At 36.8% G+C, this 26,375-nt stretch overlaps 1 protein-coding gene across 3 annotated transcripts in view; it reads left to right on the plus strand.

The window, feature by feature from the left end:
• CFAP47 (cilia and flagella associated protein 47) overlaps positions 1-1,653 on the plus strand; it is an 886,918-nt gene extending 885,265 nt beyond the window's left edge. For all 3 annotated transcript variants that reach the window (XM_016433371.2, XM_007493353.3, XM_056826272.1), the window contains one exon: positions 1,416-1,653. In XM_016433371.2, the coding sequence (XP_016288857.2) occupies positions 1,416-1,628 (213 nt within the window). In that variant the 3' untranslated portion in view covers positions 1,629-1,653. The remainder of the gene's footprint in view (positions 1-1,415) is intronic.
• Positions 1,654-26,375: the final 24,722 nt, after the last annotated feature.

A 26,375-nucleotide genomic window follows, 5' to 3' on the forward strand; every position in this document is an offset into this window, starting at 1 on the left:
CATATTTCATTTATGCTACACCCAGGTATTTGTCATAAGCACTTTTAAATATTATTTCTATTTTATTGATGATTGAACTAATGTTCAAAGAAAGCAAATAACTTGTTCAGAGTCATACAGTCAGTGTCAAAGACTTGCTTAAAACTAAGTTCATCCTGATTTTCAGTCCAATCCATCCAATCAAAATACATTAAGCACTGTGCTAGGAGCTATGGATACATTTAATGTAATGAAAAATAATCCCTGGTCTTAAGGGGTTTACTATCTATTAAAGAGAGAAAATATGTAGAAGTCGTCAGGAAATCAGAGGTAAAAAAGGGGAAAGGGGAGACTGGAGGAGACCAGGAGGTTTCTATGGAGAGGATACTTATTTAAGGAAGTCAAAAGAAGGTATATTAGCACTTCCATAAAGGAAGGGATTTGGAGGGATTTGGAGGGTTCTTTGCCCTTCACTCCCCCATTCAGAGGGGAGAGGAAACTGAAGAAGGTGCTGTCATTCAAGACTGGAGGTAGAAGCATAGAAATTAGATTGGAATAGATAAACCTAACTAAACTGACCTGGGAGTAGTATCTTGCTTTCTGGTGCTGAAACCAGGTAGAGCAGTAGATGTGAAGTGGATCTAGTGAGTCCAATACTCTATCACAGTGACAAGCCTTTTAGAGACCATGTGCCAATCCACCCACCTCCCTAACAGATCACATGGCTCCCTTATTCCAGATAGGGGAGGAAGTCGTCCTATTGGGCTGCTGAGCAGAGGAGCAGGTGAAGTGAAAAAAAAATGTCTTTAGTCAGTAGAAAGGGGGAAGGAAGCAGCTCCCCTGAGCCCATCTGCCTTTCTAGTAAGAAAAACTCTGGCTGGTGACAGTTCACATGCCCACAGAGAGGGCTTGGCATGCCCTTTTTGGCACATTTGCCATAGATGTTCCATCATGGCTCTATCATGTAATGATTAATTTAAATACAGTAATAAAATTGTTTTATAAATCAATCTTGTAAGCAATTCTTTTTGTTAGTTATAACTTGTGCTTGGAAATAATTCTTGGGAAAATAAAAAGATAAACATATAAAGACTCACCTCCTCTACCACCAAGAAAAATGCACACAAAGGAAAAATGATGTGACCACTTACATGGCAGTCTTGTGATTGTGTGCATATTTTTAGTGAGTTCCACTTCATTCTTAAAGTGAAGCAACTCCCCTTGCTTCATTTCTCCCTTCCCCTGTTGTTCAAGTTAATTGTTTTTTTCCCCCTATGGGTGTGGATCTATTTCTGTGTCCTCTGTGCACCCTGCATAGAGAAAAATAAATAACTTTTTAATTTTCATGTTACTTTAAGTATTTTTTTGTTTCAAATGTTTTCCCTATTAAGCCATGGATGCCTAACATAAAATCTCTTCACATTCTTTATTTTCAGACAGAAAATATCTACTGGATGTATCAGATCAATGGACTGCCACCAAACACAGTACCACCAACAAATGTAGCAGCCAGAATTGATTCCATTCATAAGAACAAGAGAACCATCCCAGTTCAGCAGCGCAACTTTATCCAGGAAAACACTAAACTAATCACCACAGGGGTGTCCTCAACCATCAAAGGTGCTCCTTTGATCTTGAGAAAACAATAAATTGTCTTTTATTCTCTAAATATATCATTGGTCTTCAGAAGCATTTGTGATATTACCATCATTTTATTTGTCTCTTCACTTTAATGCCTCTAATGAATATTTGAGAAGATATAACTTAGCTAAAATATTTTCTATACTCTGACTTTCATTTTAAATGCTGAAAATAATAAAAGAACAATTTTCTAATATATGTTTGTTAGGATAGGATGGTGTTTGCATATTATGAAATTGACTTCAAATCTCTAAATTTCAGCACCTGATAACTTTTGAAATCCAGAAATACATTTATTGTAAAAATGAAAAAGGGTTTCAGTGAAAAAGATGTTTCTCATACTGATATTACTTTAAAACCTAAATTTATCATTTAGATGTAGCTTATCTTTTAACCATGAATTTAACTTAGTAACAAATGGATCGCTAAGCAATGTAAAAGGTTTCTCATTCTCCTTTTTCTGTTTTTTCTTTTGCATATTTTATATTATTTTTGAAAAAGTGATTTAAAATTAATATATACAAAAATGTATATGTACAAATTCTAGGGTATATTGGATTTTTAAGGAGAACTAGCACTTCTGATTTAAGGGCTTGCCAAATGCTTTTTTTTTTTGTTTTTTTGCTATTCATCTACATTTGATGTCCATCTATCACCTAACTATTCCCAAGGCTCCAACAATCTGTAGCATGCCCAGCAGTTATATCCCAGGTAAAATATCTTGGCAGATTAACTTAATCAGGTTGAGGGTAACTGATAGTCCACAAAGGCTTTGGTAAAATCATTCAGGGGATGTTTACCCCAAGCATGTGAAAAATTCCCCTGGAGGAATGGGTAGATAACAATTTGTTCAAAGAGTCATAAAGGTGACTGAAACTGATACAATGGATCAATTAAAGCCTAATCATATATTAAAGATGCCAAGGGATTTACAGTTCCAAAATCAAAATATAGGAGTAGAAAGGGAAGCTAGAAACAACTATGAGAATATCCTTCAATCAATCTTAAAATAATGCCACAAAACGAATGCAGGAGTAAGTGAACCAACAAGGAAGCAACTTTCAAGGAGAGAAAAACCTAAAAAGTAGGCAAAGAACATCTGGGACACGAGTGAGAGGGGAGCAGTCAGCAGGAGGCTACAGCAAAGAATGAGGAGCAAAACAAGAGCAAGCCACACCCACTCACACACATCTGCCAAACCAGATTTAGAACCTGAGCCCAAGCCAACATCCTGACCCTGAGATCCTACCTGGTCAGACAGAGGTCTACTCTAATGCATGCCCCTTGAGGTTCTAAGTAAACCTGCAATAGGATCCAGAATTCCAGCCCAGGGAAGCCTGTGCTGAAGCAGCCTGATCTGTATGGGCCTAGAGCAAGGCCAGGGGTCCAATATGGGGCCTGTGATGAGGACATAGATCCCATTTTGGGGTAGTTGGTGGTTCCAAATCTGGGCCCCTCTTGTCAAAGATTCAAGGTCAGGTTAGTCTTCTGTGTGCATGACCTAAACAAATCCAGAATGATACCAAAAGCCTAACCTCAAGTCAGGTGAAATTTTTAGATTTCAGTAGAATCAAGGTTTAATTGAATCAAGAGTGAGAGGTGGCTCTCAGAGCTCCCAGCCCTCAGGCCATCATTCGCTCTTGGTAGAACAGAAACTGGCTGAAACTGATAAATAAAGGTAAGGGTTGAATAAAGAAAGGACTGAAGTTAAAAATAGTTCTCTAACTTCCCTCCCAGAGAATAGAGCCTACCTATAAAAAGATTGGGAAAATGAGCTGACAACAACAACAAAACACATAACTCTAGCAAAACAAAACACAGAACTGGAGAGTGAAAGCAAAGCTAACACACACAAAATACAAAAGAATAATATGAATGGGACATAAATTCTTGAAGTCCTCAAAGAGGATTTCAAAAAGCAATTAATAGAGTCAGAGGAAAAAAGGGAAAGAGAAATGAAAGCAATGTAAGGAGAAATGGGCCAATTGAAAAAGGAGGCTTAGGAGCCAAAGGAGGAAAGTCATTTCCTAAAAATTAGAATTGGGCAACTAAAAGGTAATGATTTTATGAGACATCAAAAAGCAATAAAACAAAATAAAAAGAATGAAAATAATGGAACAAAACATGAAACATCTCATTAAAAAAGCAACTGACCTAGAAAATAGATCCAAGAAAGACAATTTAGAATTATTGGATTACCTAAAAGCCATAATAAAAAAAATGCTTGGACATCATAATACAAGAAATTATTTTTTAAATGTCCAGATGATTCCATTTTCTTGATGGAGTCAAGATGGCAGCTTAGAGACAGAAAAAGCTCAGACCTCCCCAAACCCTTCTTCACCTAATCAAAAACACAATGTTTAGAGGTGATGAAAACCAAATCTAAAAATAGGACAGATCTAGGGAACCCTCTTGCTGGACACAATTTAAAAGGTAAACCCCACTCCCCCCCCCAAAAAAAAAACTGAACTCTAGAACATGTGTGCTTAAGGGAAGGGAAAAAAGAAGGTCCCAGGACCCATCCCCCCATCTACCGTTCAGAGCCTCCAGCAGTGGTTGGAATTTCTAGGTTGGTAAGGGCTCTAGTCTGGAGGGAGTACCTTGCTAGCAGAGCTGTGCCAGGCTCAGGGTGTAGAAAACAGACAGGTAGAGGCAGCTGAAAAAGAAGCACAGGGCAGGTAGCCTAAGTGCAGCCAAGATACTCCATCTTGCCCCACACCTCCTTATTGAGGTTTTGGCCTCAGGGCACACTCAGATTTGCAGATCAACTCTGTCCTGGCTCAATCTCATCAATAGGGCAGAGGAGAAGCCTTCAGAAGTGAGGGAATCTCAAGCACCAACACCCCTCCCCCACAGACTAATCAGAGAACCTTGCTGACTAAGCTCCAAGGGCAAAGGCAGCAACAAACTACAGGCAAGTGAGAATCCCAGCTCCCTTTCAGTTTCTCAAGCAAGCTGGGGAAGATCAGATCTCAGGGCTTATTAATATCATCAGCCTAACATATAATGATGACAAACAATTAAATTTATGGATGTGTGCTTCATCTATATAATGAATATTATATATAAGGTAAAATATAGGCGTTATACCTTGGGATCCATAAAATTTTGTGAATTGGTAAAAAAAAAGACAAAAAAACCCAAACTTTGGTAGTTTCCCACTGATTTTTGGACTGCCTTCCCCCACAAAACAGTTTGAGTTTACAGTATAGATTTGTTCAGTATGTTATTTTCCTTTTCTGTTCTTTGGTGGGACCATTCTCTGACAACATTCATGAGAAAACCTTCATACCAACTCTCAAATCCCTTAATAAACTTCAATTGCTTCTGCCTAGCACATGCTTCGAAATGTAATTGCTTTTTGATTTGGAATGTTTACAGTAATTCTAAATATTTAAATAATGTTAAACCTCTTTATACTGTACCAGCTGAGAAGCATGATTGCTGTCCAATCTTCAACACTTGAGTGCTTTAGATTAGTGTGAACTGAAGAGAGGCTATAACTCCAATGTTCCTGTGGGGTAGGAATGAGGGGATCTGAAGGAGCTGAGCTTTCCTTCATCAGCTGATTCAAGCTTCACTGTTCAAAAGCAACTGAATATGACTTAAGAAAATCAGAAATGGGTTCAAAATAATGCTATGAAGCTTATCTTATTCTAGATTCATTTATTAAGAAGACAGTATGTATTTTATATTAATAGGGGAAAGAAATTTCAAGGAATTGAAGGCAACCAGTGAATAAAATATTTGGTCCAACAATGAAGAAAGATCAAGGTATCTAGGGCTAGGAAGGAGTTCAAAGACCATTTAGTTCAACTCCTTCGTTTTGCAGATGAAGCAACTGAGGCCCTTAAGGGAGAAATTATTTACTCAAGTTGTGTAGAAGGTAAATGGGGTGAGATTTTAAAACCAAATTCCTTTGACTACAAATCCAGGAGTGCTATGCCTTATAGAAAATCCATAATGGGCCTACAAAGGAAAACTAGCATATGATAACCTAAATCTTTGTTCCTTGACTTAGCAAAAACAATAAAGCTCTTCTACAAAGTGGTCTTCATTTTGGTTAAAGACAGATTTTTGGACTGAAATGACCATGAATTTTGAAATATACCTTAATTATTTTCAGTTCATGTATGATGTGGTGTAACTAGCAAACATCGAATAAGAACATGTGGTATACAGCCTACTTATGCACTGGACAAACCACAAAGGTGAAAAATGGAACTTAAGAAGTTCACCATCCACTAGGAATATAAAGTACACTAAAATGCATGCATGGGAGAAGCAGAATCAAGATGGTGGCATAGAGGCAGAAAATGTTGAGACCTGTGAAAAACCTTCCTTACTGATTGCAAACTAAATGTTCCTAGGGGACTGAAAGTCAAACCTAACAACAAGACAGAGCCAAGGAACCCTCGTGTTGGACTCAACTTAAAAGGTACACCCCCAAAATCCAGAACTCAAGAACACTCCAATTTACAGGTAAGGAAGAAGGAAGGTCCGGGGACCCCTCCCCCACCTAGAACACTAAGCCTCCAGTGGCAGTTGGAACCTCTGGGTAGGCAAAGGCACTGGTGTGGAAGGAATACCTGGTGGGAAAAGCTGTTCCAGGCTCAGAGCATCCAACACAGGCAGTGGGGAAGCAGATAGGGGAGAAATGCAGAGTGCTGAGCAGCAGGCATAGTTGCAGCAGCAAAGACACTCCATATACCCCCAACCCCCAAGGTTTTGGCTTCAGAGCACATCCAGCAACCCAGCCAGTCTTAATCCCATCAAAGCCTTCAGAGGACAGGGAAGCTGAAGCTCCAAAACCCCTCACCCACAGAGAGCTGAAAATAATTCCATCAAAGCTTGCAGAGGGCAGAGAATCTCAAGTTCCAACAACCCTCCCCCACAGACTGCACTGCGAGATTTACTGAAAAAAACTCCAAAAGTGAAGGCATAAAGTAAAGCCCAAAACTAGAAAAAAAAATGAGAGGATCAAGAACCCAGGCAACAGCATGGAGTAAAGAAGAGGTAAATATGAGCATACAACAGCAAAAGAAAAAAAGAAATTACGATCGACAGCTTCTATACAGGGAAAGAACTAAGAGCAAATGGAACAGAGAAATTTGAAGGAACACCAAGCAAAAAAAAGCAAAAAAACCAACCACAAACCCCAGGAATTGGATACAGGATCTGGAAGAACTCAAAATACAATTCAAAACACAATTAAGAGAGGCTAAAGACAACTTTAAAAGCAAGATAAGTCATCTGGAAACAGAAAAGAGTGTCTTGAAAGCCAAAATTACTCAGCTTGAAAACTAGGCAAAGGAGATGAAAGATAACCTCCAAAGAAAATCAAACCATAAGGAGAAGGATGACCAAAAACCAAGTGATGAAATCGAATCTTTAAGAATCAAAATACAACAATTGAAAGTAAGTGACTTCACAAGGCAGCAGAAAACTATAAAACAAAATTAAAAGAAGGAAATAATTGAGGAAAATATGAAGCATTTCATTCACAAAACAGAAGATTTAGAAAATCATTCCAAGAGAGACAACTTAAGAATCATTGGTCTACAAGAAGGCCATGACAAAGGAAAAGTCATGGACTTCATACTATAAGAAGTTATCCAAGAAAACTGCCCTGATATTCTAGAACAAGAGGGGAAAGTGGAGGTTGAAAGAATCCACAGATCACCTCCTGTACTTAATTTCCAACTGACAACACCTAGGAAATTTCTAGCAAAATTCAAGAACTATCAGATCAAGGAAAGAATATTAAAAGCTGCTAAGTAGTCATTCACATACCATGGAAGCACAGTGAGGATAACACAGGATCTGGTTGCATCTACACTGTAGGACCAAAAGGCAAGGAATATGGTATTCCAGAAAGTAAGGGAACTAGGTCTACTACCAAGAATCAACTACCCAGCAAAACTGATTATATTCTTATAGGGGAAAGTATGGTCATTCAACAAAATTGAAGACTTCCAAGCATTTGTAAAGAAAAGACCAGACATGAGCAGAAAATTTGATGCCCAAGCATAGAATCCAAGAGAATCATCAAAAAGGTAATTTGAAAAAAGAGAAAAAAGAAAAATAGCAAAACAGAACAAAAACAACTTTCCTTAAGAAACCCAATAAGTAAAAATGATATATATCCCTATAAGAAAAGAGGTCATTGGTAACTCATAAAATTTGTTATTATCACCTTGGCAGCTAAAAGAATTACACTTAGCGATAACAGTGACAAACTGTATTGGATGAAATGCAAAGACATAAATATGTATATAGATATAGGTATGCATCAATACATATATATGTGTATATATGTGTGTGTGTATATATATGTGTGTGTGTATATATATATATATATATATATATATATATATATATATATATATACACAACTAGAGGTAAAAAAAGGTTAAAACTAAAAGAAATGGGAGAAGAAACAAAAGGGAGTAAATTTATATGTCACAAAGAAGTTCATGGCAGGAGGAGGGAGAACATCAATACATCAGAAGGGTAAAGAGGTTGGAGATAGGAAATACACAATTCTTAAGTGCATTGAAATTGACTCAAAGAGGGAAGAATAATTCAATCCATTGGGGCAGAGAATGAATTGATTTGCGCCCTATAGGGAAGTAGAAGGGTAACAGACAGACTGGTGGGGAGTGAAGCAGTAGAAGACAGGGAGACTTTGGGGGAGGTTAGTTAAAAAAGACTGAAAAGAAAATAAGGGGGGAATAAGAAGGGAGGGGGGTATGAAGGGAAGTAAAATAAGGTTGGGAATTAGGGGGACTGATTAAAAAACAAACATTGGTGTAGAAAGAAATAGTGAAAGAAGAAAAGGCAGGACTAGGAGTAGAAATAAAAATGCTGGGAAAAAACACAGCTGGTAATCATAACTCTGAATGTGAATGAAATGAAATCACCCATAAAACTCAAGTGAATAGCAGAGCGAATTAGAATCCAAAACCCTACCATATGATCTGTACAAGAAACACTCATGAAGAAGGTAGATATGCAATAGGTAAAAAGTAAGATGATGGAGCCAAATCTATTGGACAACAACTGATAAAAAGAAGGCAGGAGTCACAATCATTTTTTTTTATTTTTTATTTTTTTTTTATTTTTTTTTTAAATATATTTTATTTGATCATTTCCAAGCATTATTCGTTAAAGACATAGATCATTTTCTTTTCCTCCCCCCACCCCCCATAGCCGACGCGTAAGTCCACTGGGCATTAGATGTTTTCTTGATTTGAACCCATTGCTTTGTTGTTAGTATTTGCATTAGAGTGTTCATTTAAAGTCTATCCTCTGTCATGTCCCCTCAACCTCTGTATTCAGGCAGTTGCTTTTTCTCGGTGTTTCCACTCCCATAGTTTATCCTTTGCTTATGAATGGTGTTTTTTTTTCTCCTGGATCCCTGAAAGTTGTTCAGGGACATTACACCGCCCCTAATGTAGAAGTCCATTACGTTCGATTATACCACAGTGTATTAGTCTCTGTGTACAATGTTCTCCTGGTTCTGCTCCTCTCGCTCTGCATCACTTCCTGGAGGTTGTTCCAGTCTCCATGGAACTTCTCCACTTTATTATTCCTTTGAGCACAATAGTATTCCATCACCAACATATACCACAGTTTGTTCAGCCATTCCCCAATTGATGGGCATCCCCTCGTTTTCCAGTTTTGGGCCACCACAAAGAGCGCAGCTATGAATATTTTTGTACAAGTCTTTGTGTCCATTATCTCTTTGGGGTACAGACCCAGCAGTGCTATGGCTGGGTCAAAGGGTAGATATTCTTTTGTCGCCCTTTGGGCATAGTTCCAAATTGCCCTCCAGAATGGTTGGATCAGTTCACAGCTCCACCAGCAATGAATTAATGTCCCTACTTTGCCACATCCCCTCCAGCATTCATTACTTTCCTTTGCTGTTATGTTAGCCAATCTGCTAGGTGTGAGGTGATACCTCAGAGTTGTTTTGATTTGCATCTCTCTGATTATAAGAGATGTAGAACACTTCTTCATGTGCTTGTTAATAGTTTTGATTTCTTTATCTGAGAACTGCCTATCCATTTCCCTTGCCCATTTATCAATTGGAGAATGGCTTGATTTTTTGTACAATTGATTTAGCTCATTATAAATATGAGTAATTAAACCTTTGTCAGAGGTTTCTATGAAGATTTTTTCCCAATTTGTTGTTTTCCTTCTGATTTTAGTTATATTGGTTTTGTTTGTACAAAAGTTTTTAGTTTGATGTAGTCAAAATTATTTATTTTACATTTTGTGATTCTTTCTATATCTTGCTTGGTTTTAAAGCCTTTCCCCTCCCAAAGGTCTGACATGTATACTATTCTGTGTTTACCCAATTTACTTATGGTTTCCTTCTTTATGTTTAAGTCACTCACCCATTTTGAATTTATCTTGGTGTAGGGTGTGAGGTGTTGATCTATTCCTAGTCTCTCCCACACTGTCTTCCAATTTTCCCAGCAGTTTTTATCGAATAGTGTATTTTTGTCCCAAAAGCTGGGATCTTTGGGTTTATCGTATACTGTCTTGCTGAGGTCGTTTTCCCCCAGTCTATTCCACTGATCTTCCTTTCTGTTTCTTAGCCAGTACCAAATTGTTTTGATGACTGCTGCTTTGTAATATAGCTTGAGGTCTGGGACTGCAAGGCCCCCATCATATGTGTTTTTTTTCATTATTTCCCTGGATATCCTTGATCTTTTGTTCTTCCAAATGAACTTTGTTATGGTTTTTTCTAAATCAGTGAAGAAGTATTTTGGTAGTTCAATGGGTATGGCACTAAATAGATAAATAAGTTTGGGTAGGATGGTCATTTTTATTATATTGGCTCGTCCTATCCATGAGCAGTTAATGTTTTTCCAATTGTTCAAGTCTAGTTTTAGTTGTGTGGCGAGTGTTTTGTAGTTGTGTTCATATAGTTCCTGTGTTTGTCTTGGGAGATAGATTCCTAGGTATTTTATTTTGTCTAAGGTGATTTTGAATGGGATTTCTCTTTCTAGTTCTTGCTGCTGCGCTGTGTTGGAGATATATAGAAAAGCTGATGATTTATGTGGGTTTATTTTGTATCCTGCAACTTTGCTAAAGTTGTTGATTATTTCAATTAGCTTTTTGGTTGAATCTCTAGGATTCTTTAAGTAGACCATCATGTCATCCGCAAAGAGTGATAACTTGGTCTCCTCCTTGCCTATTCTGATGCCTTCAATTTCTTTATCTTCTCTAATTGCTACTGCTAGTGTTTCTAGTACAATGTCAAATAGTAGAGGTGATAATGGGCATCCTTGTTTCACTCCTGATCTTATTGGGAATGCATCTAGTTTATCCCCATTGCAGATGATATTAGCTGTTGGTTTTAGATATATACTGTTTATTATTTTTAGGAATGACCCTTCTATTCCTATGCTTTCTAGTGTTTTTAATAGGAATGGGTGTTGTATTTTATCAAAGGCTTTTTCTGCATCTATTGAGATAATCATGTGGTTCTTGCTAGTTTGCTTGTTGATGTGGTCAATTATGTGGATGGTTTTCCTAATGTTGAACCAGCCCTGCATCCCTGGTATGAATCCTACTTGATCATGGTGAATGATCCTTCTGATCACTTGCTGGAGTCTTTTTGCTAGTATCCTATTTAAAATTTTTGCATCTATATTCATTAGGGAGATTGGTCTATAGTTTTCTTTCTCTGTTTTTGACCTGCCTGGTTTTGGAATCAGTACCATGTTTGTGTCGTAAAAGGAGTTTGGTAGAACTCCCTCTTTGCTTATTATGTCAAATAGTTTGTATAGTATTGGGGTTAACTGTTCTCTGAATGTTTGATAGAATTCACAGGTGAATCCATCAGGCCCTGGGGATTTTTTCTTAGGAAGTTCTTTGATGGCTTGATGGATTTCAATTTCTGATATGGGATTATTTAAGAATTCTATTTCCTCTTCTGTTAGTCTAGGCAGTTTGTATTTTTGTATATATTCATCCATTTCTCCTAAATTGGTGTATTTATTGCCATATAATTGGGCAAAGTAATTTCTAATGATTGCCTTAATTTCCTCCTCATTGGAGGTGCTGTCCCCCTTTTCATCTTTAATGCTGTGAATTTGCTTTTCTTCCTTTTTTTAATTAGATTGACCAGTACTTTGTCTATTTTGTTTGTTTTTTCAAAGTACCAGCTTCTTGTCTTATTTATTAAATCAATAGTTCTATCACTTTCGATTTTATTAATTTCTCCCTTAATTTTTAGGATTTCTAATTTGGTTTTCTGCTGGGGGTTTTTAATTTGATCGCTTTCGAGTTTTTTCAATTGCATTTCCAATTGATTGATCTCTGCTCTCCCTTGTTTGTTAATATGAGCTTTCAGGGATATGAATTTGCCTCTGATTACCGCTTTGGCTGCATCCCAAAAGGTTTGAAAGGATGTTTCGCCATTGTCATTTTCCTTGATGAAATTATTAATTGTTTCTATGATTTCTTCTTTAGCTAAACGGTTTTGGAGTATCATATTGTTTAATTTCCAATTGGTTTTAGATTTGGTTTTCCATGTACCATTACTAATCATTATTTTTATTGCCTTGTGATCTGAGAAGGCTGCATTCATTATTTCTGCTTTTTTGCATTTGTGTGCTATGTTTCTGTGACCTAATGTATGGTCAATTTTTGTGAATGTGCCATGTGGTGCTGAGAAGAAGGTGTATTCCTTTTTATCCCTATTTATTTTTCTCCATATGTCTATTAATTCTAATTTTTCTAAGATTTCATTCACTTCTTTTACCTCTTTCTTATTTATTTTTTGATTTGATTTGTCTAAATTTGATAATGGTTGGTTTAAGTCTCCCACTAGTATGGTTTTATTGTCTATTTCTTCCTTCAATTCTCCTAGTTTCTCCATTAGAAATTTGGGTGCTATATTATTTGGTGCATACATGTTGATTAATGATATTTCCTCATTGTCTAGAGTCCCTTTTAACAAAATATAATTACCTTCCCTATCCCTTTTGATCAGGTCTATTTTTGCATTGGCTTTATCAGATATCATGATTGCCACTCCTGCCTTCTTTCTATCAGTTGAGGCCCAGAAGGTCTTACTCCATCCTTTAATTCTGACCTTGTGGGTGTCAACCCGCCTCATGTGTGTTTCTTGAAGACAACATATGGTAGGGTTTTGGATTCTAATCCATTCAGCTATTCGTCTACGTTTTATGGGTGAGTTCATCCCATTCACGTTCAAAGTTATGATTGTCATTTGTGGACTCCCTGGCATTTTGATTGCCTTCCCTAATTCTAACCTTTTCTTCTTCGGCTCTACCTTTTAGTCCAGTGATTTACTTTGAATCAGTCCCCCTTGTCCCCTCCCTTGATGTTTCCCTTTTTAGTCCCTCCCTTTTTGTTCCCTCCCCCTCCCCCCTCTCTTTCCCTCCCTTTTTGTTCTCCCTCTCCCCCTCCCCCCCTTGGTTTTCCCTTCTCCTTACCCTTGTTGGGTAAGATAGAATTCAAGATCCCAATGGATCTGGATGTTTTTCCCTCTCAGAGTTGATTTCCCTGAGATTGAGGTTTAAGTAACCCCCCCCTCTCTTCCTCTCCTTCTTATAGGAGTTTTCTTCCCCTCCCCTTCCCCTGTGAATCTTTGTGTGAGAACCATTATTCTATTTGGTCTTTCTTTACCCCCTATTTATACATTACATTTTCCCCACATATTAGTATACATAGATTGATATAAATGTAGTCCTTATAGAAGAGAGTTTGAGTAAAAGAAGATAACATTTTTCCCCTTTCCTTAATATTTACCTTTTCAGGTATTCCTTGCTCTTTGATTTTCGGTATCAAACTTTCCACAGAGCTCTGGTCTTTTCTTTGCAAAAAGTTGGAAGTCTTCTATTTTGTTGAATGCCCATACTTTCCCTTGGAAGTATATAGTCAGTTTTGCTGGGTAGCTGATTCTTGGTTGGAGACCCAGCTCTCTTGCCTTTCTGAAGATCATGTTCCATGCCTTACGATCATTCAGCGTAGAACTTGCAAGGTCTTGTGTGACCCTGATTGGCATTCCTTTATATCTAAATTGTCTTTTTCTGGCTTCCTGTAGGATTTTTTCTTTTGTTTGATAGCTTTGGAATTTGGCAATTACATTCCTGGGAGTTGTCTTTTGGGGGTTTAGTGTAGAAGGTGTTCTGTGAGCTCTGTCAGTGGCTGTATTGCCCCCTTGTTCTAGAATCTCTGGGCAATTTTCTTTGATTATATCTTGTATCACCATGTCCAGTTTGGTGTTTATTTCTGGCTTTTCTGGGAGTCCAATTATTCTTAAATTTTCTCTTCTCCCCCTGTTTTCCAGATCTATCACCTTGTCGGTGAGATATTTTATGTTCTCTTCTAATTTCTTGGTGTTTTGGCTTTGCTTTATTAGTTCTTGCTTTAAAGCCTGGTTTTCTTTTACAGTTTGGTCAAACTGGTTTTGTAGATGCGTGAATTTCTTTTGCATCATTTCCCACTTTTCCTCCCAGAGGGCTTCCATCTTTTTGGTCCTTTCTGATTCAAATTCTTCATAGGTTTGTGGAGAGTTTCTGTTTCCTTTGGAAGATTTTGGAGAATTTTCTTGTATATCTTCTTCTATCTGCTCTGTATTTTGTATTTTGGCTCCATAGAATGTGTCCAGAGTCGCCCCTTTCTTCTTATTTTTCTTGGTATTTTGGGGTTTCTTTGCTTCTGTGGAGTTTGTCATCTCTGAACGTGGAGGATTGGCTTTTCTTGTCTTTGTCTGGTGATCAGAGGCTTTAGTCCTGGGCAGATGGTTCTATGACTTTCCCTGGGTTAAACTGAATATGCCTCACTGGAACTGGAATGGAAGGGTCGGACCACGAGGCCACACTCTCCCCCTGGCTCGATTTCCGGAAGTTGCCTTCAGAATCCCTGGCCGTGAGGCTGTTTCGTCGGCCTGCGGGGGGATGGGCTGCCGCTTCCCCAAGCTCCGAGAGCACAGACTTTCACTGAGACTTGGATAGCAGGATCCAGCCCGTGAGGCTGTCTTGCCCGCCCTGAGGGTTGCTGTTGTTTTGACCAGCTCTCTGCAGCGGAGGCCCCAGGCAGTAACTTTCACCCGGACAGACCAGCTCTTTGCAGCGGAGGCCCCAGGCAGTAACTTTCACCCGGACTGGGACTTGGGTAGAAGACCCTGAGGGTTGTTGTTCCTCAGACCCTGCTCTCTGAGCCCGGCGCGGCTGCGGATTCCGGGAGCCTTGGACTCTGCGCTCCTACCCCTGAGGTCCGAGGGATCTCGGGTTCTGGCTTTTAAGGGGAGCCGTACCTTTTGAACCGGGTCCAGGTCCAGGAGGAGGGTTCCCAGGGTCTGTGCTGTTGATCGTTTTGAATTTCGGCGCCTTAGGAGCTTCTAGTTTGAGATCGGTCGGGAAGGGTTTTCCGGAGATCTGAACTTCAGCTTTCTCTAAGCCGCCATCTTAACCGGAAGTCCCAGGAGTCACAATCATGATATCTGACAAAGCCAAAGTAAATATAGATATAGTTAAAAGAGATAGGGAAGGTAATGACATTCTGTTAAAAGGCAGTATAGACTATGAGGAAATATCCATACTCAACATGTATGCACCAAATGGCATAGCATCCAAATTTCTAAAGGAGAAACTAGCGGAGCTCAAGGATGAAATAGATAGAAAAACTATACTAGTGGGAGACCTGAACCTTCCTCTATCTGAACAAGATAAATAAAACCAAAAAATAAATAAGAAAGAGGGAAGAGAAGTGAATGAAATTTTAGAAAAATTAGAGTTAGTAGATATGTGGAGAAAAATAAGAAGGGACAAAAAGGAATACACCTTTGTTTCAGTATCACATAGTACATTCACAAAGATTGACCATGTATTAGGGCATGAAAACATTGTAAACAAGTGCAAAAGAGCAGAAATAATAAATGCAACCATCTCAGTTCACATTGCAAAGAAAATAATAATTAGTAGGGTACATAGAGAGGCAAATCAAAAGTTAATTGGAAATTAAGCAATGAGATTCTCCAAAACTGGTTAAAGAACAAATCATAGAAACAATAATTTCATTGATGAAAATGACAATGATGAAACATCCTTTCAAACTCTATGGGATGCAGTCAAAACAGTACCCGGGGTAAATTCATATCCTTGAGTTCATATATCAACAAATTAGAGAGGGCAGAGGTCAATGAATTGGGCATGCAAATTAAAAACCCAGATTGTGAACAAATTAAAAATCCTCAGATGAATACTAAATTAGGGATCCTAAAATTCAAAGGAGAAATTAATAAAATTGAAATTCAAAGAACTATTGATTTAATAAATAAGACTAGAAGCTGGTACTTTGAAAAAACAGATAAAATAGACAAAGTACTAATCAATCAAATTAAAAAAGGAAAGAAGAAAACCAAGTTGATAGCATCCAAGATGAAAATGGAGACCTAAACTCTAAAGAATAAGAAATTAATGCAATCTTTAACAATTATTATGCCCAAGTATATGGCAATAACTTTGCCAAACTAGGTGCTATGCATGAATATTTACAAAAATATAAATTTCCTAGACTAACAGAGGAAGCAATAGACTACCTAAACAACCCCATATCAGAAAAAGAAATTGAACAAACCATCAAAGAACTCCCTAAGAAAAAATCCCCAGGTACAGATGGATTAACAAATGAATTCTACAAATATTCAAAGAACTAATCCCAATATTATACAAACTATATGACAGAAGAAGCAAAGACTGTGTTCTACCAAATTCCTTTTATGACACAAATATGGTACTGATTCCAAAGCCAGGCAGGTCAAAAACAGAGAAAGAAAACTATAGACCAATCTCCTGAATTAATATACATTAAAAAATCTTAAACAAGATACTAGCAGAAAGACTCCAGCAAGTGATCACAAGGATTATTCACTATGCCCAAGTAGGATTCATACTAGGAATGCAAGGATGGTTCAATATTAGGAAAACCATCCATATAATTGACCATATTAACAAGCAAACCAACAAAAATCACATGATTATCTCAATAGATGGAGAAAAAGCCTTTGACAAAATACAACACTCATTCTTATTGAAAACACTAGAAAGCATAGAGTAGAAGGGACTTTCCAAAAATTCTAAACAGTATATATCTAAAACCATTAGCAAAAATCATCTGTAATGGCGACAAACTAGAAGCCTTTCCAATAAGATCAAGAGTGAAACAAGGATGCCCATTATCACAACTATTATTTATCTTTGTACTAGAAACACTAGCAGTAGCAATTAGAGAAGAAAAAAGAAATTGAAAGTATTAAAATAGGCAATGAGGAAACCAAGCTATAACTCTTTGCAGATAATATGATGGTCTACTTAAAGAACCCCAGAGAATCAACCAAAAAGCTAGTCGAAATAATCAATAACTTTAACAAAGTTGAAGATGAACAGGAACTATATGAACATAATTGCAAAACACTCTCCACACAAATCAAACTAGATCTAAACTATTGGAAAAACATCGGCTGCTCATGGGTAGGATGAGCTAACATAATAAAATGACCATCCTACCCAAATTAATTAATTTACTTAGTGCCATACCCATTGAACTACCAAAATAACTTTTTTTCATGAATTAGATAAAACCATAACAAAATTCATTTGGAAGAACAAAAGATAACGAACATCCAGGAAAATCATGGAAAAAATTCAAAGGAATTTGGCCTAGCAGTACCAGATCTCAAACTATACTATAAAGCAATGTTCATCAAAACAATTTGGTACTGGCTAAGAGTCAGAAAGGAGGAACAGAGGAATAGACTTGGGAGGAGTGACCTTAGCAAGACAGTCTATGACAAGCCAAAAGATCCCAGCTTTGGGGACCAAAATCCACTCTTTGATAAAAACTGCTGGGAAAATTGGAAGACACTATGGGAGAGATTAGGTTTGGATCAACATCTCACACCCTACACCAAGGTAAACTCAGAATGGGTGAGTGACTTGAATATAATGAAGGAAACTATAAGCAAATTAGGTGAACACAGAATAGTATACTTGTCAGATCTTTGGGAAAGGAAAGACTTTAAAACCAAGCAAGATCTAGAAAAAATCACAAAATATAAAATCAACTATTTTTATTACATCAAATTAAAATGTTTTTGTACATGCAAAGAAAATTAGAAGGGAAGCAAGAAATTGGGAAATAATCTTCATAACAAAAACCTCTGACAAAAAAAAAGATTGATCCTTTGGAAATTATAAAAAAGGTGCATTATATCCTGATTTTCAACTACATTTTAAAGAAAATTAGCATAGCAGAAAAGATTATGGTTTTATTTTGTCCATTTTTTTCCTCCTACATAGCTAATATTGGATTATTCCAAGAATGGTATTAATATTCTCAATAGACTATGCTTTACTATATTTGTATCCTGGAAAGGATATGCTTTGTTTTGAATAGTATAACTGATTAGAAATAACATATATTTTGTACTTGCTTATTACTAGCAAACTAAACAATGGAGATGAAAGAAAGAAAAAAATGAGTATAATTACTCAAATTAATAACGAGATAAACCAATTGTACAAAAATCAAGTCATTCTTCAGTTGATAAATGGGCAAGGGACATGAATAGGCAATTTTCAGTTAAAGAAATCAAAACCATTAATAAGCGCATGAAAAAGAATTCTAAATCTCTTATAATCAGAGAGATGCAAATCAAAACAACTCTGATATATCACCTCACACCTAGAAGATTGGACAACATGACAGTAACAGAAGTAAATGAATGCTGGAGAGGATGTGGCAAAGTCAGGACATTAATTCATTGCTGGTGGAGTTGTGAATTGATCCAACAATTCTGGAGGGCAATTTGGAACTATGCCCAAAGGTCGCTAAAAGATTGTCTGCCCTTTGATCCAGCCATAGTACTGCTGGGTTTGTACCCCAAAGAGATAATAAGGAAAAAGACATGTGCAAGAATATTCATAGCTGAGCTCTTTGTGGTGGCAAAAAATTGGAAAATGAGGGGATGCCCTCCAATTGGGGAATGGCTGAAGAAATTGTGGTATATACTATTGTGCTCAAAGGAATAATAAGATGGAGGAATTCCATGAAAACTGGAATGACCTCCAGGAATTGATATAGAGCAAAAGGAGCAGAACCAGGAGAATGTTGAACACAGAGTTCTATACACTGCGGTACAATCGAATGTAATGTACTTCTTCATAAGTGGTAATGCAATGATCATGAACTACTTGGAGGAATCTATGAGAAAAAAACACTATCCACCTTCAGAGGAAAACTTTGGGAGTAGAAACACAGGAGAAAAATAAATGCTTTAATACATGGGTCAAGAGGATATGGCTGGGAATGTAGACTCTAAATGAACATCCTAGTGCAAACACCAACAACATGGAAATACGTTCTGATCAAGGTCACCTAATACCCAATGAAATTCCATGTTGGCTGAGGAAAGGGTGGGAGGATGGGAGGGAGAGAAATAATGTGATTCCTGTAACCAAGGAATAATGTTCTAAATTGACTAAATAAATTAATTTAAAGAAATAAAAGCAAAAATTGAGAACAATAAAAATAAATAAAAAAATAAAATGCATGTATGCATGAAACATAAAATGAAAATTAGACCAGTCTCTATAACTCAGTGCAATCCTCGTGTCAAAATCTTTCATGTCATGGAAGGTCAAGGTACAATTTTGGGCCTTTTCTTATTCTCTTTTCTACTTGTTCATGCTACTCAGTAAACCTGAGTTAACTTGGGGTTACTTTATTATAATAATAATATTTACTATCCACTTGCAGACATGTTGTTCATAACCTAATAAAGAAAAGTTTTGTTAAAAAGAGAATAACAAAAAGGTCATTGATTAATCATTAATCCTTCAAATGTATATACATTCTGATTCTTTTTCTTCATCCACATTATGGCTCTGAGGACCTTATTCTTTTAATCTAGTCCTCTGCTATTTGAAAGTATTTAATTGGTGGTGGAGGGTGAGGATGCTATGGAAGCAAAATATTTTTCTCCCTCCTCTTAAATAACTTCCTATATTCAAACATGTTCCCTTCCTCAGAATTATAGGTATCACTGCTTCCTCTCCATCATTTTCTTAGGCAACGTATGGAGGACAAATCTTCAGAATTCTCCAACCTTCCATTACAATTTCCTTTGAGGACAAAACTTCTTAAATAATCATTTTTTTTCTGGCTGCCTACATTCCTCTCTCTAGCTTTTGCTTTTGTTGTACTTTTTTCATTTCCTTAAGTTAGCTATTAATCCTCACACACTATTATGCTTAATTTCTATGTAGGCATCATTTGTCCTCCCCAGATCCTTCTTGGGAGATGGGGAATGAAAAATATCTTGGCAATGACTATAACAAATTAACACAAGAATGTTGCCTAAAGGATGTTGCAAGGTTGATTCAAGGTGGTGGTAGTGAGAATGTTATTGACTAGGAGATTATAAAAGTTTTCATGGAGAAAGTGGCTTTTGAGGAAATGTGTTGACAACAAGGCATCAGAAAACTAGGTTTTATTTATGATATCAAACCTGTAGTTACATTCAGTTTAACATAAGTCATACACAAATGCAATGTGTTACTTGAGAAAGCTGTATAAGTAAAACACAGAGGCCACCTGCTCGTGCAAAATAAGTAATAACCCACTATGTTGCTTAATACATTAAATCACACATATTTCAGTCAAATGAAAATATAGAATACTTAGAATAACACAAAGTAAACCAGAAACAAAAATCTTATGTAACATACATAAGATTCTGGGATGATATTCAAATTATACATTACATATATAATACCAGTGAGCTCTATAAGTAACTCAGTTCATTCGCCCAAGATCATATTGTATTATACTGTATAATATTACATATTGGTAGTTCACATTTTTGTGAAAACCCACTACCAATTTGACCCCTTGGCATCCTAACTTTCAGCTTAATTCTGAACTCATCTAGAAGCTACAACCTCTAGGCCCTAATGAGTCAGATTCTGAAAGAAACCTCTATTCCAGTGAACTGCCCATAAATGTAGTATTAGGCAGGAAAATGACGTCTGGTGTCATTAAGCTAGACCTCATAGCAACCTTTTTAAAATTACTGATGTAGGGGATAATTAGATGGCTCAGTGGTAGAGAGCCAGGCCTAGAGATGGGAGGTCCTGGTTTCAAATTTGGCCTCAGATACTTCCTAACTGTATGACCCAGGGTAAGTCATTTAACCCCCATTGCCCTCCCCTTATTGCTCTTTTGCCTTAGAAACAATACATGTTATTGATTCTAAGACAGAAGGTAATGGTTTAAAAAATTTAATGATGTAGTTCTGCTTAAGAATACAAGCAGGTCACCAATGAAGTCATAGGTCTGAACAAAAAGAGTAGAAAGGAACATCGTCATTTCCTTTTTTAGGAAAAAAAAATTAAGCCCTTACCTTCCATCTTGAAATCAATTCTGTGTATTAGTTCTGAGACAGAAGAGTGTTAATGACCAGGAAATGAGGGTTATATGACTTGTCCAAGATCACACAGTTAGGAAGTGTCTGAGGCCAAAATCTGAACCCATGACCTCCCATCTCTAGGCCTGGCTGCCAATCCACTACACCCCCCCCCCCATTTTTTTTTCAGGAATCCTATTGTACACTCTTTCCTAAAGTGAATAATACTCTATTTTATCTTTTACATAAATCCACTTCCAAATCATTAACTTTACATATTAGGTAGGCTTTAAGTCAAAAAATACTCCCCCCCTACAGAAAAAGCTACTTAACTGGGGAAGATTGTCAAGAATTTGCTAAAAATCTGAATTATAAAAATTTTAAAAGAAATTCATTGTTATAACCATTACGTACATTGATTTGTACTAAGTTAAATAAGTATCAGCCTAGAAAAGATCCTGCTTTAATGAATATCATTAGAATTTAATAGGATAGAATTAAAATATAATTAGAATGCCAAGACATGGGATTGTGATCTTAACCTAGGATGATAGGATGACCTGTTCCCCCTAGCAGCATTCTCTGTCCCTGGACTTTGCACATTGGAAGCATCCCATGGTCCAGAGTGATTGACTAGCTCTCCCAGAAGCTCCATTTGAAGGAGGTGGCTCAGGTCAGCCAAGCTTTCATCCCTCTCCCACCAGACTCTGGAACTTTATCTACAATGACCACCCAGTTGGTAGCTTCATCTTTTCCCTTTTTCTCCTTTTCAGCTTCCTTTTATACAATCTTCCCTCCTTGGAATATAAACTGCTTGAGGGCAGGGACTGTCTTTCTATTTCTTTCATTTAAAGCTGTGTCTAAACACATAGTAGGTGCTTAATGATTGCATATTGCCACGATGTGACTTGACTTGATGGTATTTTTAATTCACTACATCCAGCATATATAATGTGACTAGTGAGGCCAGTCTAGCAGTACAGTCTGAAATCTCCTCTACTCTTTGTTGTTGTTGGTCAGTTTCAGTTGTGTCCAATTCTTCCTGACCTCATTTGGTATTTCCTTGGTAAAGATATTTGAGTGGTTTGCCATTTCCTTTCCCAGTTCATTTTACAGATGAAAAACTGAGGCCAATAGGGGTTAAGTGATTTGCCAGGAAAAGTCTGAGACTAGATATGAACTCAGGTCCTCCTGATTCCAAGCTCAGGGCTATTTCCATTGTGCCACCTTGCTGCCCCTAGAAATAAGTTGCTAAGGACCAGGGATGAAGCTAGTTCTCAAGCAGCAGGCATAGCCCATCACCAGCGTATATTTGAAGCCTTAGTAGAAATTTGATAGGAGTTTCCAGAATTCATACCTCCCTGGACAAAATTTCAATACTCCATAGTCATTTCCCTTTGAGTGACTGGTGTGAGACATTGGCACAAAAATAAAACAAGTAACTGACTTTTATAAAAAAAAAATAAAAGCAGGTGATATATGTAAGCAGAAATGACTAAAATGGTTACTTCATTCTTTGTCCCCCCTTTTAACCAGAGAAATTCTACCAACAATGCTTGTGCTTTTCTTTTTCTAATTTCCTTATAATGCATCTATTCAGAGATGGCTGATCTATTTACTTGAGATTGATATTCCACCTCCCTTTGCTTTCCTGAGTACAAATCACTCACAATCCAATTGCCCTGGCCCCCTAATGTCTAAACATGAAATACTGTGAAATACTCATTGCCTGAAATTATTGCATGTTCTTTATATCTAGGAAGTACAACTAATAAGATTTGATGATAGAGACAAAGGACACAATGTACCCTCAAATCCTTTGCCTTATTCCATAAGAAGCAAACTAGCATTTATTTTAAACCTTTGCCTTCACCACACCTTCAATTCTCTTGAATTCACTGAGATGTGATTCCCTCCTTATGATTTCCCTGACCATCCTTTCTAGCCAGTCACACTTTCACTCAAACTCACCTGACTCAAAATTTATATTGGGGATGTTGAAACACTCCTTGTTCTCCATTTCTATTTCTAGATTCTTTCTAGCAATATCATTTACTTCTCTTTCTTTGATGTTCATTGAATTCCTAATTATCAATCAAGAATCAGGAATCTGGTGAATTTTACCTATCAAGCTCTAAAACGCTCTCCTTCATTCCACAATAAGTTTGATTTGTCATTAACAGTGTTTCTTTCCTCTCTGACTCCTACTTTCATACAAGAATACTTCAACATATTGATATTCCCTTGAACTCCTAAATCTTCTAGTTCCTCAATTGCCTCATTTTCCATGCCCTTTCACCTAACTTACCTATAAATGGCAATGATTATCACTTGATCTTGCTACCACCCAGGAACATACCCCTTCCATTACATGATCTCTGAAATTCCATGATTTTATAAAACACTCTTTTCATTGCACTTTTCCCTCAGCCATACAACCTTAAAACCTCTTCTTTATTTTTACCACTACATCCAATCCATCACCCCTCTAGGTTATTCCCAGGTCATCATTTCTTCACTGGTTATAATCTCATCTTTTCCTCATATTGACCCTAGTGATCAAGTTCAACTCTATATTTTCCTCTCCCCTCAAGTCCTTTGATCCCTTCTCTTATGAGATATTTTGTTTTGCCAATACTCAGCCCTAGATTACTCCCACCACCCACTCCCTTCATTCCCACTCTGAGAAAAGGTTTGACATCATGATGAGAAATGAAAAAGGAGAGAACTGCAGAATTCTACAGCAGTGGGGGATAGCCAGGGAAAAGAAATTCACAACTTTGGAAAAAGAGAGGAGCTGAACTGATCCAGGAGTTGGGAAACTGATTGTGGTGTGGAACCATAGACAAGACAGGTAGCTCCAACTGGCTTCTTTTTTTAAATTTTATTTGATCAATTTCAAACATTATTCCTTGGTTACAAAAATCATATTCTATTCCTCCCTCATTTAGTGTCTATATCCCCCAATCATATCCCCCTCAACCAACGTAATCAAGCAGTGGTTTTTCTTCTGTGTTTCTGTTCCCACAGTTTTCCCTCTGAATGGGGATAGTGTTCTTTCTCATAGATCCCTCCGGGTTGTTCAGGATCACTGCATTGCCACTAATGGAGAAATCCATTACATTGAATTGTACAGTCTCTGTGTACAATATTCTCCTGGTTCTGCTCCTTTCACTCTGCAACACTTCTTGGAGGTTGTTTTACAATTTGGTGAAAGATAGATTAGAAAGTAGAAAGTCTGGATACAGAGAGATCAATTAGAGGGATTTTGTAATAATTTAGGCAAGAAATGATCATATTATTGATGTATAATGATTGTGATTTGAGGAAAGGGAGTAAATTATTTTTCAGTGAAATATGAGTTAAGTTCCTTTTCTGAGAGTGAATTGGAAGATTGTGTGGTCAATTTTAAAAAATGAAGTCTTGAAACAAATACTATGGAGAGTATGATAATCAACCAATAAGGAAATAAAGTATTGGTTGCAGTGGTGAAGGTCTAGTTGAGAGTGGAAACCATAAATCTGTATTGAACACACTTGAAATAATTTGTGACCTCCTCCACTGCTATTCAATGGCATGTAAGTAGGAGAACATAAATGAATGGTTGGAATAATCCAGGGCTGGAAATTAGAATGAGATGTTCAATAGGATAAGGAAAATGGAATTCAAAAAATAAGGCCAATGTAAAGTTGATTAACTAAAGAACCAGGTTTGAGGGGAGGAAATTAAAAGCAGGACAGTAGTGACAGTCTGAGAGAGCAAAAAGGATGGGGTGAGTGAAAGTTTTGGTGAAACTGGAGAATTTGTTTAAAATGGAATAGGAGTCTGTTGTAATCTACTTTAATTAGCTTGTGAGAGTTGATTGTTCAATTTTCATTATGAGTATTTATACTTCAGAATTTGGAAAAAGTTATAAATTGGAACTTACTTTATTGTTTTATTGATTATCTAGAGTTAAAGTGATTAAGAAGATGTTAAAGTGAAGGCTAAACAAATGTGTCCTAGTCCTAGTGATGGATTCAGAAGTGACACTCATCTAAGGAAGGAACTATGCAACCAAAGAGTCCTAAATTAAAGATCTTGGCCTTGGTTGGGCAGTTGATGGACCAAATAGAGGTTTAAGCCAAAGAAGAGCAAGTCAAAGAACTAAAATGCAAAGGAGCAAATGTTGATTTTTATCATCCACTTGGAGGCTACATCATCATCATTGTCATCATTGTCATCATCATCATCTTCACCCTCATTATCATTTATATGGCACTTACTATGTGCTTATTACTTCATTTTTACCTCACAATATCTCTGGTAAATAGATGATAGTATATGAAATATTCACATATGAATAGTTGAATCTCAAGGATGAAGTTTTATGTATAATACACTGACACACCCATATATTTCATTATAATTGTTTTCCTTGGTAATAATATTGTATTTTATTCATTTTAATACATTTATGAACATTATTACAAGAAGAGTTCCAGAAACTTAACCAGGTAACCAAGAATTCATGAGATATGCAAAGAAGATGAAGATCCCTCTTATATTTTCTTTCAAAATTATCTCCAGGATACATATTCCCAATTAACTTCATCCAGTTATCAAATGGCATTAGCTTCCAGTTCCTTTGCAATATTATTTGAATGAAGGATTACCATTATGCTCTAATTAAGACCTACATAATTTTTCATCTGGATTATTGAAATAACTGAATTAGTGACTTCCCTGCATCCAGTACCTCTTGTTTTTCTCACATTGCTTGTCCTTTCCTGGATTCTTTTCATTCAGCTTAAAGTCCTTTCCAAAACTTCATATCTAGAATGTCACATTTTATTCTAGATTTCTAATGACTAGGCAAAACATTGTTAAAATATGCCTTTCCTAGATCTTGATTCTCTGTCTTTCTTATTTCAGCCTAAGAATCAATTATTATTCATTGAAATAATAATATATCTGACCTATTCTGAGATTGTCCACTAAAATGCCCAGCTCCTCTTTTTTTTCCAAATTAACTTCTCCAGCCACTTTCCCTTTTCCTGTGCTTTTGAAGTTGATTGTTTAAAAATAAATATAATACTTTATATTTATCTGTACTGAATTGATCTTATTCAATTTGTGCTACATGCTTGATTGTTAATTCAAACTGCTCATCTAATAAATGGGGAGCCAAAGAGACATAGAAGAGAAATGATTTGCCCAGCATGACAAAGGCATTACTTGAATGAGCATGAATTAAAATTCTCATCTTGTTCATCAAAATCCAACACTATTCACTGCACCATGCTGTCTACTACCCTAA

The sequence above is a fragment of the Monodelphis domestica genome, chromosome 4 (genome assembly GCF_027887165.1).
Source record: "Monodelphis domestica isolate mMonDom1 chromosome 4, mMonDom1.pri, whole genome shotgun sequence".
Taxonomy (NCBI): Eukaryota; Metazoa; Chordata; class Mammalia; order Didelphimorphia; family Didelphidae; genus Monodelphis; species Monodelphis domestica.